At 44.6% G+C, this 16,989-nt stretch overlaps 1 protein-coding gene across 1 annotated transcript in view; it reads right to left on the bottom strand.

The window, feature by feature from the left end:
* The window catches only part of dock11 (dedicator of cytokinesis 11), a 161,035-nt gene that overhangs the window by 35,129 nt on the left and 108,917 nt on the right, over positions 1–16,989 (bottom strand). Inside the window, exons 43-44 of the mRNA XM_080741633.1 lie at positions 7,162–7,377; positions 238–295 (exon numbers count right to left, since the gene is read on the bottom strand). Coding sequence (XP_080597759.1) covers positions 238–295; positions 7,162–7,377 — 274 coding nt within the window. The remainder of the gene's footprint in view (positions 1–237; positions 296–7,161; positions 7,378–16,989) is intronic.

The raw sequence follows: 16,989 nt of genomic DNA, 5'->3' as shown, positions 1-16,989 counted from the left end.
ACTGTCGGACATGTTTCGGAACAGACAGAAAAAATGGGCCCGATCCCAGCTCTATTGCAGAAGCAGAGACACACACACTGATTTAGCTCGGTTTCTAGATCCTTATGGGTAAATGTTTTTACTGTCCGAGTTAAATAAAGCCTTTAAAACTTTACAGGGTGCACTGTGTAAATGTCTCTGAATGTTATTTTTTCTCGTGTGTGGGTGCATGAGCACAGAGCAGATGGAAGGGCTTACTTTTCCTGTGGAGGTACTCTGCCACCAGCGCAGCCACGTGGACGTAACACATCGCCGCCTGTTGACACAAGAGCAAAAGACAGAAGGACCCAGTGAACATCGTCGCTTGTCTTGTCTTTTCGCATAAAAATGCCCTACTTCATCATACAAGAGTGTCTGTCGCACGGAAGCAGTGACAATAGCAGATCTATTGACCAAATTGACCCATTCAGAACGGGTACACATTTTGTGTATCATTATTTTATGATTTAACAATTGAAAAATAGCAGATATACAAGCTCACAGCGCGGCACCGAGTGCCGCGCTGCGAGCTTGTAGATCTGCTATTTTTTTTTAAATGTGAAAATTTGAATTTTGACCCGATTCTATAAGTGTCTTTTGAATCCTTCTAAGGTTTTTTGAAAAACCTATGTTTCTATGTCAGCAATCTGGTTGGCCATCGTCAAAGAAAAGGTCCTTTTCACTTAACTGGAGCTCAGTTAGTCTGTTCTTGAGAGACTACTATGTCAGTGGTGCTCAAACCTTTTCATGTGAAGGACCCCCAAAATGATATTTATTTGGCCACGGACCCCCATCTCAAAATATCTAGTTCCAGGGACCACCCAGAAGCAATATTTGAGTTACAATCGTTCGCTTTGAAAATACACATATTCAAAGATTTGCACATTTTCACGACTTTTTTTTCAAAAATAGCAGATCTACAAGCTCGCAGCGCGGCACTCGGTGCCGCGCTGTGAGCTTGTATATCTGCTATTTTTCACTGGTTAAAGCATTCAATAATTTCTAGGCTTAAATGGGTTAAAGAAAATATCCCCCACACTAGGGAATGCGCTCCCTTCCTATGATGGGTTCAGCGTCTTGCTCAAGGACACTTCAATAATAACTGTGGGGGGAGCCCGGGATCGAACTGGGAAGTCTTCCAGGTTGCCAAACGGCCACTGCCGCCCACCTGTCAGAGTTAGGTTTGTTTATGTGGATCCCAGGTATCAGAGACAACCTTTCTATAACCTTTCTGTTATGATGTGTTTTACTGGGCAAGAGTACAGGCTGTACAGAACCTTTAAAAAAAAAGTGTTGGGACTTGCACAAAGCAAATAAATGGCGGTTTGCAGTTCTTGATTGTGGTTATTCTGGTTAACCATTTTGCCATCTATCATTTATTATGACATACCATATACAGTAGATAGTACAGTGTCAATATTGGCCCAATGACAGACAGTGCAGTCATGCTAATCCCTTTCAATGGAAACTTCTCGGCAAAGATAGATAGATAGATAGATAGATGGAGATCACCAGTTACTGGAGTAAGAGAGGAAACGACCGCTTTGCCTACCCAGGAGGGAGATGTGAGAGACTGATGTGAGACTGATGTGAGAGAATGACAGTGAGATACTTGTTGCCAGTGTTGTACCCGAACGCGTTCAAAGAACGATCGTTCATGAACACGTTCATATTTTTGGCGAACGTGAACTGAACGTAATTGTTTTCGCTTGATGAACGATATTGTCGAACGCGGTCATTCTGACGCCCGTGAACGGAGTTCGTCGGCGTTCGTCGGCCGTTCATGCGGCGGTCCGCGCCTCCGCGGTCGTCTGTCCTCTCCTCTCTCTTTTCATTCACATGCTCCAATAGCACACACTGCACGCAGCCCCTCGTGAACGTTGATATAAGGTGCTGTCTGCACTCTGCTGCTGCACTGTGAATCTCCTCCTCGTTACGTGTCTCGCAAGCCTGACTATATACTTTGTCCTATGTGTGTTGCACGGCGAAAATAGCTGATCTGCAAGCTCACAACGCGTCGCATCCACGAGACAACGTGAGCTTGTAGATCAGCTATTTTAACCAACGCGGAAACATGCTGTGCGCGAGGTTTAGAAACGTATGCCTTCTAGTGGGGTTCCTTGTACATGTCATTTTTTGTTTTCATTTCAAATGTGTGTTAAAGTTTATTTTTCACTTCCAATTTGTAGATTATGGTCTATAGAACAATTTTGGTTCGAGTGTCAAGACAGTGGATTGAAGAAAAATATATTTTTTGCCCTATTTCCAAAATGACCAAAATCGGAATTGTGTTTTTTGAACAATGTCTTAGTTTTCCCACAACTGCTGTGTAATATATATTTTTGTATTGCTATATCAAGTCAATACTGTGTGGGGAATCAATTGGAGTCAAATATTTGTTTTGAATATTATGATATTTCACACAATGAGACAATAACATGGTTATTACATTCATTCTCTTTATTGGTACTGTACTGCTCTTGTTTTTTTCCTCTTATCTATCGTTTTTCTTACTTCTCTGTAACTTTGTAAATAACTGTATACTGCTGTGCTACAACTGGACAACTGAATTTCCCCCTTGGGATAATAAAGGTATCTATCTATCTACAAGTCTCTATCGGGTGACTGAACTTCTCACGGGTCTCCCTCATGTAAAATTGAACATCTAATGCCCATCCAAAGGGGGAATCTCCACTGGCCAAGGGAGTTAATTATTAGGCTTCAGGGTTACAGTAAGGGCGACCCTGCTTACACGTACTGTAGATTAATTAATTAAGACCTGAGGCCGATTCTGGAAATGTAAGTTATCTGAAAAATATTTCTATAATATTTCTATATAAGTGGTGCTCAAAACCTTTTATGGACCACCAAAATACCCCCTCAACACAAAAATATTTTGTTCCAGGAATTCCCAAAAGCAACAAGTTAGTACATGTGTTCAAGTATTGTACTTAAGTACAGTTCTACGTTTTCAATCTTTTTTATTTTACTGGAGTATTTATGCATTTTAGTACCTTACTCCACTACATCTCAGACTGAGACAAATACTGTACTTTTTTACTCTGCTACTATTATTTTTATCCATTTTATTCATTTGAAAACTGGCCAGGTACAGAATGCGATTTCCCCATCACTAGTACTGCATCTCTGCCCTGCATTTGGAAATGAATGGGTCTGGGTAGAGACTGTAAACACCAGCAGGCTCCCGTGACTAGTGTGATGATCTTATCTCGCGCCGCAGATAAGATCCATGCTTTGTTTGATGTCGGCCAGAGTCTTGGTTACAGATGGCAAAACACCAATGCAACATCATAACCACGGCGTGTTTCAGGCATGTCATTGCAGGGGTGTCGCACCAAATTCTGGGCCCTGGGTACTTTAACTATTGAAAAATAGCAGATATACAAGCTCACAGCACGGCACCGAGTGCCACGCTGTGAGCTTGTATATCTGCACTGAGTGCCACGCTGCAAGATTGTAGATCTGCTATTTTTGAAAAATGCCGGTGCCGCGCTGTGAGCTTGTATATCTGCTATTTTTCAATAGCTAGAGTATGAAATAGTTAAGGCCCCCTCCACTGGGCGCCCGCTGGCCTAGTGGTCAAGGTGCGTACCACATACTAAGCTATGATGCCTGCTGGCGTCGCCGGTTTGATTCCCGATCCGGATGACCTTTGCCACATGTCATTCCCCATCTTTCTCCCCATTTCCTGTCAGTCTACTGTCCAGTCAAATAAAGGCATAAAAAGCTCAAAAACAAATATAAAAAAAAAAGGCTTAAAAACTATTCCATTTATAAACAAGAGTTTGGCAGGGCCGAACAAATCCTTCGTAATTAATAGTATCTTATCAGTCTGGCCAAATTGTAAGAGATACTGCAAAATTAACAAGCATATATCTGTACTTTCACCCATTTCTCATAATCCCGATTTTCCAGCAAGCTTAAGTGAGATAGGTTTACATAGGTGGTCTATTAAAGGTGTTAACAATCTGGGTTGTCTATTCAGAGACACAGACATGAAATCCTTTTCAGAGGTAAAGGAAGAATATGGTCTGTCCTCTACAAACCTTTTTCAGTACTTACAGGTGAGACACTTTTTACAATCCTTGATTAAGAAAAACTTATTTAGATTTCAAGTAGACGAAATAGAAAAAATGTTTTTCAGTAATCAATCTATGTCTAAACTTACTTCAAAGATCTATACAACTCTTAATGGTAGAGTGACCTCATCCTTCCAACCTCTGAAAAGGCTATGGGAATTAGACTTAAATCTAACGATAGAGCAAGAAACATGGACAATGATATGTGCAAAAGTAAATCCATCTTCGCTCCCCGCTAGAGTGTTGGAACACAATTACAAATTTATTTTTAAAACGTTTCTAACTCCAGTTTGTTTAAACAAAATGTCCCAGGAGTATTCACCATTATGTAATAAATGTAAATTAACTTTGGGTACATATTCACACATGTTCTGGTTTTGTTCCAAAATCAAACCCTTTTGGCAAACAATTCACGCTTCAATTGAAAAAATCTTCAAGTTAAAACTGAGAAAATCTCCTATTTTATACCTGTTGGGAGTGGATCTAAATGTACCCATGAGCTCTTCACATCGGAAGCTGTTCAATTTCTTTAGGTTTCTGGCAAAAAAAAATATTTTGACGCTATGGAAGACCGATGAAATCCCAAACGAACATATGTGGATGGCCCAAATAATGTCTTTGTTACCCCTGGAGAGGCTTAAGTATGAATTGCAAGACAAGGCAGAGGTGTTTCTTGAAGTATGGTCCCCCTTCTTAGATTTTCTAGAAGGGGGAAACTGATTTAGATTGGCTGTATGTAAGATAATATGATCGACATCCCACCACCATGTATGCACACGGCTGTTTTTTGGAGTTTCTTACCACTTGATATGTATATATTTTTTTTTCCCTCCCCCGTTATTTGTCTTATTATCTGTATGTATGATTTCCTGTATGTCTTTTGTCTTATGTGTAGTCAAAGTCTGTTAGTCTTGTTTGTCTGAAAAAACCCCTGAAAAAAAAAAATAACAAAGAAAAAAAAAAAAAAGGCCCCCTCCACCTTGGGCCCTAGTAACTCAGTCCCACTCCCCCCCCCCCCCCCCCCAAGTGACGCCTCTGTGTCATTGCACAACCAACCCTCATGGTGAACAAACACTTTGAGGTTTGAGTTACAGTACCCTGTGTTCTTCTTAAACCAGTGGTGGACAATGTACAAGTAAAAGTCTGGAATTCAAAATGTACTTGAGTAAAAGTACATACTGTAAGTAGCCTACCAGAAGTAAAAGTACAAAATGTTTGAACATACAGTAGCAGATCTACAAGCTTGTGAGCTTGTAGATCGGCTATTTTCAAAATAGGGCTTAATTGGTTAATGTATGTTTTGTTTTATAATATTATAATTTAGATCTGCAAAGTCGCTAGTAACTAAAGTTTCCAAATAAATGTAGCGGCCCACGCACACACACATACACATACACATACAAATACACATACACATACACATACACACACACACACACACACACAGATGCCACGTAGTTCATTCGATTTATAAATAAACTCAATCTAATAAACACAAGACATTTCCCATTGTAAATCATGAACCACTTCAAACATGGCGTCCCTGTTCTAGGGTGAACGCTAAGGCGAAAAGAGACGATCGGCTATTTGAGGAAAACCTTAACGCAGTGGTTCTCAACCTTTTCAGGCCGCGACCCCCAAAATAATCATAATTAACTGGGGTTAACCCGTTAACCCTGACGAGCACTACTTGGAGTTGGAGGAGTTGAGGCATTACGATTCTATTGTGAAAATAGACGATCTACATGCTCAAAACGCCTTGCGTTTGCGAGGCGTTGTGAGCATGTAGATCGGCTATTTTCACAATTTCTGCCTCTAATATTTGACAATTTGGCCAATGTTACATTTTTCATTTTACAGCTATCCTATAATTGTCACTTTAGAAATGTGCAGATATACCCTCTATAAACGCAAACTTTATGTTGGTTTGTTTACAGTTGAGTGAGAAAACAATGTTAATCATCAAGGTTAATCATCTGGGGACCCCCGAAAAATAAGGGGGTCCCGACTCACAGGTTGAGAACCACTTCCTTAAGGAGCCATGATCAAGCCCAATTGGCGAGGTTGTTCATCATCCTCGTTTGTCTATCACTTCAGCCAAACCACACGGATCACACTGAGAACCTCACGTGGTGAGGAGAGCTCTTTCCTAGCCACTGTCTGTTTGGATGACACACAATACTGTACTCCCTCGACTCCTACCACTGCTGCTACTGGCTGTATCGCCTCCCCTCAACAACAGTCTGGACTGTTCCACTCAGTAACGGACATGTTTACATGGTGGTGATGACGCTTGTGAGCCACAATCCACTAAAGTGGAGGCCCCAGCGAGGCCTGCGATCGAGGACGGATCACTTTTTAAGGATTGTTTCTCTTTGTTTGTTTTGCATTTTATGCTTTATTTAGATAGTGAGTTGAAGCCAATAAGGGCAGCCAGAGGTGAGACGTGCGAGACGTGACATGAGTTGTATTGGATACGGTCAGTGCACTAAACTGGTTGGGCCGTCAGGCACCACAACAGAAACATGCTGCTGGAACTTCTGGAAGGGGGCTTAAAATGAATAAGAATACAGACAGAATAGTAAGCAGTGACAGCTGGACATTATGCAAAGACACAGAAGAAATGCAGATAAACAGGCAGACATTCAGTGTTCTTTTTGTTGACCAAGACCAAGACTAAAAGACTAAGATTTTGACATTTAGTCAACTAAGACTAAACACTAAGACTAAATGTTGTGTTGTTCAAAAGACTAAGACTAAAGCGCTCCGCTCGCGATCGTATGCATGAACGAGCATGCACGCGAGAATTTCACCCGCTCGCCTCTCCGCCCCTCAACTTCTCCGCGAGTCCCAAATAATCGCCCGCCTCTCATTGAAAATGAATTACTAGGACGCGTCAAATGCCCCCCCCCCCCCCCCCCTGCCCAGTCTGAAAGGCAGCTGAATTTGTCAAAATTAACACTGCAGACATCTGGACAGACATCTGGACAGACAGACAGACAGACAGACAGACAGACAGACAGACAGACAGACAGAGCATCACCTCAGACAGGTCTCCGTTCTTGAGGTGAGCGCGGGCCATGCTGTCCAGCCAGGTGCGCCTCAGCTCAGGCGTGCTGGCGTAGGAGCGCGCCAGGCTGTACTGCAGGTCCAGCAGCATCTCGGGGTCCTTCTCGTGCTCCCGCATCTGAGCCGTGGCCATCAGCACCGTGCGGATCCGCTTGGTCAGGCCCTTCACCTCCGACGGGAAGGCGGTGGACTGTGGACCCACAAGCACAAACCCACACACATGAACGCACGCACATACATACAGATACAGACACATTATATTTATGAATAAATTAAATCTAATAAACACAAGAAGTTTCCTATTGTAAATCATGAACCACTTCAAACAAAGCGTCCCTATTCTAGGGGGAACACTGGGGGTGAAAAGAGACGATTAGCTATTTTGGGAAAACCGTAAGGCAGGGTTCCCCAATTAGTTTTCCCCAAGGGCCGAATCTTGTCTAGGGTACCAAGCCGAGGGCCACAGCATTGCAGGGGACGACGGTGGCGTTCCCGCTACTCCAGCGACAGTTCAGATATCGTCGTTGTCGGGTGAAAATCTTGTATGTCCAAACCCGTTCGTTTTGCATTTATCATTTTAAAAATGATTTAAACTAGTGAAAACAGCCGATCTACAAGCACACAACGCCTCGCACCGTTGTGTGCTTGTAGATCTGCTGTTTTCACTGCTTTTGTGTGACGGCCTTGAATGATGAAGCAGGGCTTTACTTTGCGAAAGAACGTACAAATTTGGAGATACGAGGTTTCCACCTGACAACGACGATATACTAGTGTTGTTGCTGCTCTTATACCACCATTATTACTGGGGTTGGTGGGGGCCTGACAGTAGCCCCCTGCCGTAAGGGGTCTAGTATAGAGCCCTGATCAAGCCCAATGGGCGAGATTGTTAATCATCCTCGTTTGTGGATTACTTCAGCCAAATTAGGGATGGGACGATATGAAAATGACATGTCACGATTATTGTGACCAAACTAATAGTGATTTACAATATCATCGCGATAATCAAAATATCACCAAGGACCATTATCCTGGAGCGGAACATTTGCCCCAAAAATAGCAGATATACAAGCAACGTGTCACGACGCATTGTGAGGTTGTAGATCTGCTATTTTTTGGCAAAGCGATTTGGTAGAGAGAGGGAAAAAGACCAAGTTCCAAGTCTGTTTTAACAATTATAGAGGGTTTAAAATGGTACCAGATTTGGCATATATTAGGTGAATTGACCCCCATGTGCATGACGGAGGACAATTTCACGATAAATGTAATGATTATTGTGAAAGGTTTTTCATAACGATAAACGATATCAGAGATCATCGTCCCATCCCTAAGCCAAACCACATGGATCGCAAGGATCAAGAGGCGAACCTCACATGGCGAGGAAAGCTCGTTCCTATCCATTGTCTGTTGGCTGTCTGGATGACACCAAATATTCCCAGGGGATAAACACAGAGATGTCTGGATCACTCCCCGGTAGCGCATGTTTATACAACTGTCCAGGGAAGAGTGTTTCTCAGCTAGCGGGGTGGGAAGGGACGGACGTCAGTGGGGCTCTGATCGGGGTGAAGCCACCATGCCCAAATTTGGTGTCATGCGCGTCATAAATGTCATGGATGACTGACGTCACAGGCTGGCCACATGAAGTCCAAGATCCGCGTTGGCCAAAAAGAACCCACCTTCACGCTACAAGTTGTTGTCTTGTATAGCTCAGGGGTTAAAGCAAAAAAAAATCCCGAGACGGAAATGTATTCCCCCCCCCCCCGCGCTTGAAAAGCGTCTTTTTTTATCGTTGCTTCCATGCTGCCATTTAACAGATACAACAGAAACAGGCTCCTGGTTCTCTCACCGTTTGACACGGTGACACCAGGACCTGAATGGCTTTCCCGTCAACCTTTTCATCCAGCCAAACCTGAATTTGTTTTTGACCGCACTGAGCACATCCGAGCCTTATTGTCGCTGCCTCCGCCCAGAACTCATGTGCAATTCCAAATAACGCGTCGCTGACTGAACCTATGCCACACGTGGGTAATGTTATGAGCGAAACACTGCGATGCAGTGGAGAAATCTCCGCCTATTGCCATGAACAGTGAACACCAATCATTCATGATACGTTGCTAATCGGTACCAATGAAACACCACCCCGAAGTATTTCATTAGCATCTGTATGGATCACTTTTGTGAGTGACAAATAAATCCCCTCGAATCTCTGATTTGCAAACATAACAAGTGTTCCGTTGCTTATAATGCAGAGAACGTAAGCAAACCATATAGACTGTAGAAAGCAAACGCGTATTGTCAATTACTGCTGCCCCCTGTAAACACATATTTAGATAGTATAGCCTACCTGCTGTTTACATGTAAAACTCCAGTGACTTCATCTTTTGACACTGCCATCCATACATTACAGAGAGAGCGACGTCTCATTCCTTTGCAGCATCCAGCTATTGGAATTCAGCGTAGGTCCAAAAAGTTTAACAAACTTCCAAACGGTGTACATCGTTTAAGCCACAGGAGCACTGTTTTCTATCATAAATATGAACTTTAGCCAAACTATTGCGGGTAATCCAAGTGATGTTTTGTTTATCCAACAGCATCGTCGCAGTTAGCTTACAGCAGCAACAAGTAGCTAGAGGCATTTCCTCTCAGTGTAGGGCGGATTTCAAAATAAGAGCCTAGCGTAATCTGATCAAGTCAAGTCAAGTCACGTCAACTGGTTTTATTTTGAAGTCTACTTACAGGAAATAGTTGGTCTAAATTAGAACTACATGACACACCAGCAAGTCTACGCACCACAGTAGTAACTGACGCTATTATAATTAGCGCAGACGGTTCAGCTTTTTTTCTTTTTTTCCGAATCTTCTCTGATCTCATAAATAGCCTGTTGGTGACAGGTATATGAATTTGAATGAGTCGTTATGGTTTCACTGTTATCACCATTCACAAATCGGTCACGTGGTGTTGGTGGCTACGTGCCTACGTCAGTCACGTAGTAGTAAAGTCAGCTGTTCACGGGCCCGCGGGTTTCAGTGAATGGAGAGGGGGTGAACGGGGAAGTCACACTTTGCTGACCGCTCGTAAGCACACAAACAAATGTCATGATTTCCTTTTAAATGAATGCCATTAAATGAACTGTTTTAAACTTTAATAAATGAACAAAACGCAGTACCATGGAGCCGTGATTTCATGATCATGACGAACAGCGCGTCTGGCAGGTATATATTTCCCCGATTTTAGCCTCTCGGTGACTATTATAAGTTCGATGCGATAGTCGCCATACATTTGTCAGCAAAACGTGACACTACGGATTGGATTTGGAGCCACGGAAGGACCCGACAAGTCACGCATTGGACGCGGAGCAAGCGATCAATGTGGCTATGCTGCAAACAATGGAATGATCGCATGCACGGCACGCACGCACGCACGCACGCAACGACAAAGGACCGGAGCGCATCAATGGACCAGCGGTAATGTAACCCAAACCTGTTGCGTTCTGCAGTGAACTAAAAGTTGTTCGTTTGGAACAGTTTGTGCTGGTTCTGCCGCTGAGTGGAAACTGTCATTTTGTCAAATACGCTGTGGATGTTTCGCGGCCCGCCGGGCCAAGCTTGTATTGTGTGGGTGACAAACTTAACGTGCATGCGCTGCTGTGTTTTGCCGTCGCCGATCGCTGTGGCTGTTTCTCAATGTGATCACTTCGCTGTGCATTCAAAATGAGTGGAACAAATGTTGGTTCAAATGTTGGGAAACAATACATGGAAAAAAGGAAAATAATGCTCACTGAAAAGGCCCTGGGAAATAAAATTGAATCAATTCAAAAGGAACGCAAAAAGAAAGTGGATGAAATAAAGGCTCTGATAACCTCTACCAAAGAACTCATGAAAGATGAGAAAAATGTTTCACTGGTTAAAGGACAACTTGATGTGTTGATGCGATTGTCTGATGATTCCAATGCACTGCATGATTCCTTAATGCCTCTGATTCCAAATGAGGAATATGAAAAGCAAAATGAATGGTTTTCCAAGGTCAATAAATATAAAAATGGTTTCATTAAGGACGTTGATGCTTGGTTCTCAATAAACAGAGGACCTCAGCTAGAGGCTCACAACAAGCCTTCTGAAGGGCCCCAGCAGCATAAGCCTGCTGAGGGGGAAAATGGAGAACATGGTTTGGAAGTTGTGGAAATGCCTGTGCTTCAATTACATCCTGTCTATGGTGCTGCTGATGAGGAAAATGGAGAACCTGTTGTAGGAAATGTGGAAATGCACGTGTCTCAGTCACACCAGGTCTATGATGTTTCTCCAGAGGAAAATGTAGAATATGGTGGCGTGGAAGATGTGGAGGTGATTGTGCCTCAGCCACAACATGTGCATGATGCTCAGGAGGATATTAGACCAATTGACAGCATATCAAACCAGAGCAGCAAAAATCGTGGCACAAAATCTATACGATCAAAGGTTTCCTCTACTGCGTCTGCGTGCATCAAAGCAGAGGCTGAAATGGCTGCTTTGAGGGCTCGGCAAAAGTTGCTTCAACAGAAACATGCCATTGAAGAACAGGAAGTTCAACTAAGAAAACAAAAAGAACAACAGAAACATGCCATTGAAGAACAGGAAGTTCAACTAAGAAAACAAAAAGAACAACTTGAACTGGACGCAGACATAGCCGCATCGGCGGCTAAACTTAACGTTTTGAGAACCTCTCAGTCAGGAGTGCGGCGTGCTGCTTCTCATAAATTGGATGGAATGGAATCCTATTTTGAAAAGGGCCTCAACATTAATGCAGAGACATTTGTACCATACAAGGATGGAAGGGGACAACCTGCAGGTGTTGGAGGCACAAGGCCAAAACAAAGGCAACTTGATGGAGCTAGACACCTCCAGAAACCTTCAGCGCTCACACAGACTCGGAGGGCAGTACCAAATTATGCTACAGAGCATTCAGCTCTTACACAGAAACAGAGCATGGTCCCAAAGGTTACAGGGCCTCCATTGTCCCTGTACAAAGACATGCAATCTGTTTCTAGGAACGCCAGCACTGAACAGAACAACATTATGTCTATAATGCAAAAGCAAAACGAAATAACTGCGATGTTGGTGCACCAGCAATGCATTGCCTCGCTACCTAAAAGAGACGTCCAACTATTCGACGGTGACCCTCTGCAGTACCATGCTTTTGTGCAGTCATTTGAGCAGACCATAGAAGGGAGGACTGACAATACTGTTGATCTCCTGCACTACCTGGAGCAATACACCAGGGGGCAGCCTCAACAGTTAGTCAGAAGCTGCCAACACATGACTGACGGCACTGGATATGCTACAGCAAAAGCTTTACTCCAGGAGCACTTTGGAAATGAGCACGTCATAGCATCTGCCTATATGGACAAAATCTTTGCATGGCCAGCAATCAAGTCAGAGGATGGGAAAGCCTTGCAAGCGTATAGTCTATTCTTACGCGGATGCTGCAATGCCATGAAAGATGTCTACGACTTATGTGACCTGAATACATCTGCAAACATGCTCGCTGTGATCAAGAAGCTGCCCTACAAGTTAAGGGACAAGTGGCGAACAGAAGCATGTAACATCCAAGAAAGACTTCGCAAAAGAGCTATGTTTGCTGATATTGTGAACTTTATTGAGCGTGAAGTGAGAATCGCTACAGACCCTGTATTTGGAGACATACAAGACGCTCCAACGATGGGGGCTTTCAAAGAAAGTGGCAGAGCTAAACCTGTACCTCGTCTTCAGGCTAGAGGGAGCAGCTTTGCCACAACCTTTGCAACTGTCGAAAGAGAAGCTCTTAAGGAAACCCATGTGAAGACTTGCCTTTTCTGCAAAAATGATGGACACAAACTGGAGTCGTGCACTCTATTGGAGAGTAGAGCCCACAGTGAGAAGATGGAGTTCCTGAAAAGGAATGGAGTTTGCTTTGGCTGCCTGTGCATTGGGCACATCAGCAGAGAATGCAGGGAACGTCTGTCTTGCAAGATATGTGGCTCACGACACCCTAGCCTACTTCACATCCACTCTAAGGAGAATGGTGATGCAGAGAAAGGCAGGAGCAACTCAGACAGAGCAGTGGACCGAGCTCTAGTTGAAATCCAAACCGGTGGTCTTACTGGGGCCGGTGACCAAGAATGTAAACTTGCCATTGTACCAGTTAAGGTTAAATCAAGTAAAGGTCAAAGGTCAGTGGAGACCTATGCCTTTCTGGACCCAGGGAGTTCAGCATCCTTCTGCACGACGGGTCTGATGGATAAACTGGGACTCTCTGGGAGGAAAACGAGGATCCTTTTACGTACCATGGGCCAAGAAAAGGTGGTTGATAGCCGCATTGCATCCGACCTGGAAGTCGCTGGATTGGACAGTGACTGGTACTGTGAATTGCCCAAAGTCTTCACACAACATCAGATGCCCGTTAACAGAAGGAACATCCCACGACAGCAAGATCTCAAAAAATGGCCTCATCTGAAGCATGTCTATCTGCCACAGATAGATGCAGACGTGGAGATGTTGATTGGCCTGAATGTTCCCAGAGCCTTGGAACCGCTGGAGGTCATCCGAAGCATTGATGGAGGACCATATGCGGTCAAGACGATGCTCGGATGGACCGTAAATGGACCACTTGGGGAAGACAGCAGTGATGATCCTGTGACTCAGTCCGCTATCACCGTTAATAGAATCTCTGCTGTCACCCTCGACGAGCTCTGGAACCAACAATTCAAGTCAGATTTCCCTGAAAACAGCCAGGATGAACTGCAAGGGCAGTCAAGGGAAGATTGTAGATTTCTGGAAATGGCTGATGAAACTGTGGAACTGGTTGACGGCCATTACGTTGTTGGATTGCCACTGAAGGATAAAACTATAATCCTGCCCAACAATCGTAAAGTCGCTGAGCAACGCACCCTCAACCTGAAGAGGAGGTTTAGCAGGGATGCGTCCTTCCATAAGGACTACACTGCATTTATGGAAAACCTGATTTCCAGTGGATACGCTGAGAGAGTGCCAACTACAGGACTGGAGCGAAGTGACGGCAAGGTTTGGTATATCCCTCATCACGGGGTATACCATCCCAAGAAAGGAAAGATCCGTGTGGTCTTTGATTGTGCAGCATCATTTCAAGGTGCATCGCTCAATGCACATCTCCTGCAAGGACCGGACCTGACAAGCGGGTTGGTTGGAGTCTTGACCAGGTTTAGGATGGAGCCCATTGTTCTGATGTCTGACATTGAGGCCATGTTCCATCAAGTTCGAGTGCCAGAAGCAGATGCAGACTTGCTTCGATTCCTCTGGTGGCCCAATGGGGATTTCAGTCAACAAATGGTGCAATACCGGATGGTTGTCCATTTGTTTGGCGCGACATCATCACCAAGCTGCGCTAATTTCGCTCTCCGAAAGTGCGCAGAAGACAACAAACAGCTCTTCAGCCAGCAGGCGTTCGAGACCATCATGCACAGTTTCTATGTCGACGACTGCCTTGCTTCCATAGCCTCAGAGAATGAAGCCATATCCCTCTACCAGGACTTGGTAAACCTCTGCTCCATGGGAGGCTTCCGTTTAACAAAATGGCTAAGTAACAGTCGCCGTGTGCTGGCAGCGATACCAGAGGAGGAAAGAGCAAAGGAGGTCAAAGACCTGGATTTGGACAACGACATCCTACCAGTTGAGAGGGCACTGGGAGTGCGTTGGTGTGTCCAATCAGACACCTTTAAGTTCAGTATAACCTTTCAGGACAAACCACTGACACGTAGAGGAATCCTTTCTACTGTCAGCTCTTTCTATGACCCTCTTGGAATTTTGTCCCCCGTGGTTTTCACAGCCAAGAGGATCATTCAAGACCTATGCCGGAAGGGGCTAGGATGGGACGATGTCATACCAATATCTGTGGCACAGGAGTGGGCTGATTGGCTCAAGGAGTTACACCTGTTGGAGGGCTTCAGCATCAGACGATGTTTAAAACCGTCCAACTTTGGAGAAGCAACCAGCGCCCAGTTGCATCACTTTGCTGACGCAAGTGAGGAGGGATACGGTACTGTCACGTACCTGCTGTTGCGCAACAAGCAGTCTCAGACTCACATCGCCTTTGTGATGGGAAAATCCAGGGTGACACCCTTAAAGCCTGTGACAATCCCACGTATGGAGTTGACTGCAGCAGTCGTTGCAGCTCGCATGGACAAGCTATGGAGGAAGGAGATAAGACTGCAGCTGCAAGACAGTGTTTTCTGGTCAGACAGTACTTCTGTGCTGAAATACATTAAGAACGAATCCTCAAGATTTCGCATCTTTGTAGCGAACAGAGTCACAGAGATCCTCAAGATGTCCAATGCTTCACAGTGGAGGTATGTGAATACAGCACACAACCCTGCAGACCTTGCCTCCAGAGGCATGAAGGCGGAGCTGTTCCTTAAGAACGACACGTGGATATCTGGACCTCCATTTCTCATACAGCCAGAGGAGACATGGCCTGTTTACCCAGACCACTTGGGAGAACTTTCACCTGAAGATCCAGAGGTTAAGGTGTCAGCTGCCACTGTCTCTGTGGAACAAGAGGAGGATGATGCTGTGATGACTTTGATCAAACGCAGCTCATCTTGGAGACATCTCACAAGAGTGATGGCATGGATCCTGAGGCTCAGAACCTTACTTCGTGATAACAGGAAGAGGAGAGAAGTCACTGGAGGTGCTTCTCAGCCAGCATTAAAGGTTACAGGACACAAAGACGTTCTCGACAAGGAGAAATGTCTCTCATTGGAAGAAATCAAAGAGGCTGAACTGGAGATAATCAAGTACAGTCAAAGAAGAAGGTTCCCTGAAGAGTTCTCTTGCCTCCAAAAGGGAGAGTGTGTGAAAGGGAACAGTCACATTTACAGACTCAGTCCATTACTGGAAGATGGTGTGTTGAGAGTCGGAGGCCGACTTAGTAAGGCTGCCATGCCCGAAGAGTCTAAACATCCAGCCATAATTGCTAAAGATCTCCACATCTCAGACCTCATCCTACGTCAAATACACCAAGAAGTTGGCCACGGCGGTAGGAACCATATGTTGTCAAGGCTGCGCCAGCGCTATTGGATCCCTGCTGCAGGTGTTGCCATAAGGAAGATCATTTCTAGATGTGTCATTTGTCGTCGGCTACACGGAGCTGCAGGTCAACAACAAATGGCAGACTTACCTGGTGACAGAGTTTCAACGGGAGAACCTCCGTTCACTTATGTCGGAGTTGACTATTTTGGTCCATTTGACATCAAGCGTGGCAGGAGTCTTGTGAAAAGATACGGAGTGATCTTCACATGTTTGACAATAAGAGCCGTACACATTGAAGTTGCCTCATCTCTGGACACAGATTCGTTCATCAACGCCTTGCGGCGCTTCATTGCAAGAAGAGGACAGATCAAAGAGCTGCGCTCTGACAATGGCACTAATTTCATCGGTGCAGAGCGTGAGCTGAAACGAGCTATTGAAGGATGGAACTTGGAGCAGATCAACGACGTGCTCTCGATGAAAGGAATCAAGTGGACATTTAACCCTCCTACCGGATCACATCACGGCGGAGCCTGGGAGAGGTTAATTCGTTCCATCAGGAAGATTCTTAATTCCACTTTGAGGACACAAAGTTTGGATGAGGAGGGACTCCATACAGTACTCTGCGAAGTGGAATCAATTCTGAACAGTAGACCTCTCACTAAAGAATCCACAGATCCGAATGATTTGGAAGCTTTAACACCCAATCATCTTCTGCTTCTTAAAGTCAAGCCCAGCTTACCACCTGGTCTGTTTCACAAGGAGGACAGCTATGCACGCCGGAAATGGAA

This window comes from Nannobrachium achirus (genome assembly GCF_963921795.1).
Source record: "Nannobrachium achirus genome assembly, chromosome: 14".
Taxonomy (NCBI): domain Eukaryota; kingdom Metazoa; phylum Chordata; class Actinopteri; order Myctophiformes; family Myctophidae; genus Nannobrachium; species Nannobrachium achirus.
The sequence above is the reverse complement of the archived record's forward strand: the minus strand, read 5'-3'. Positions and strand labels throughout refer to the sequence as shown.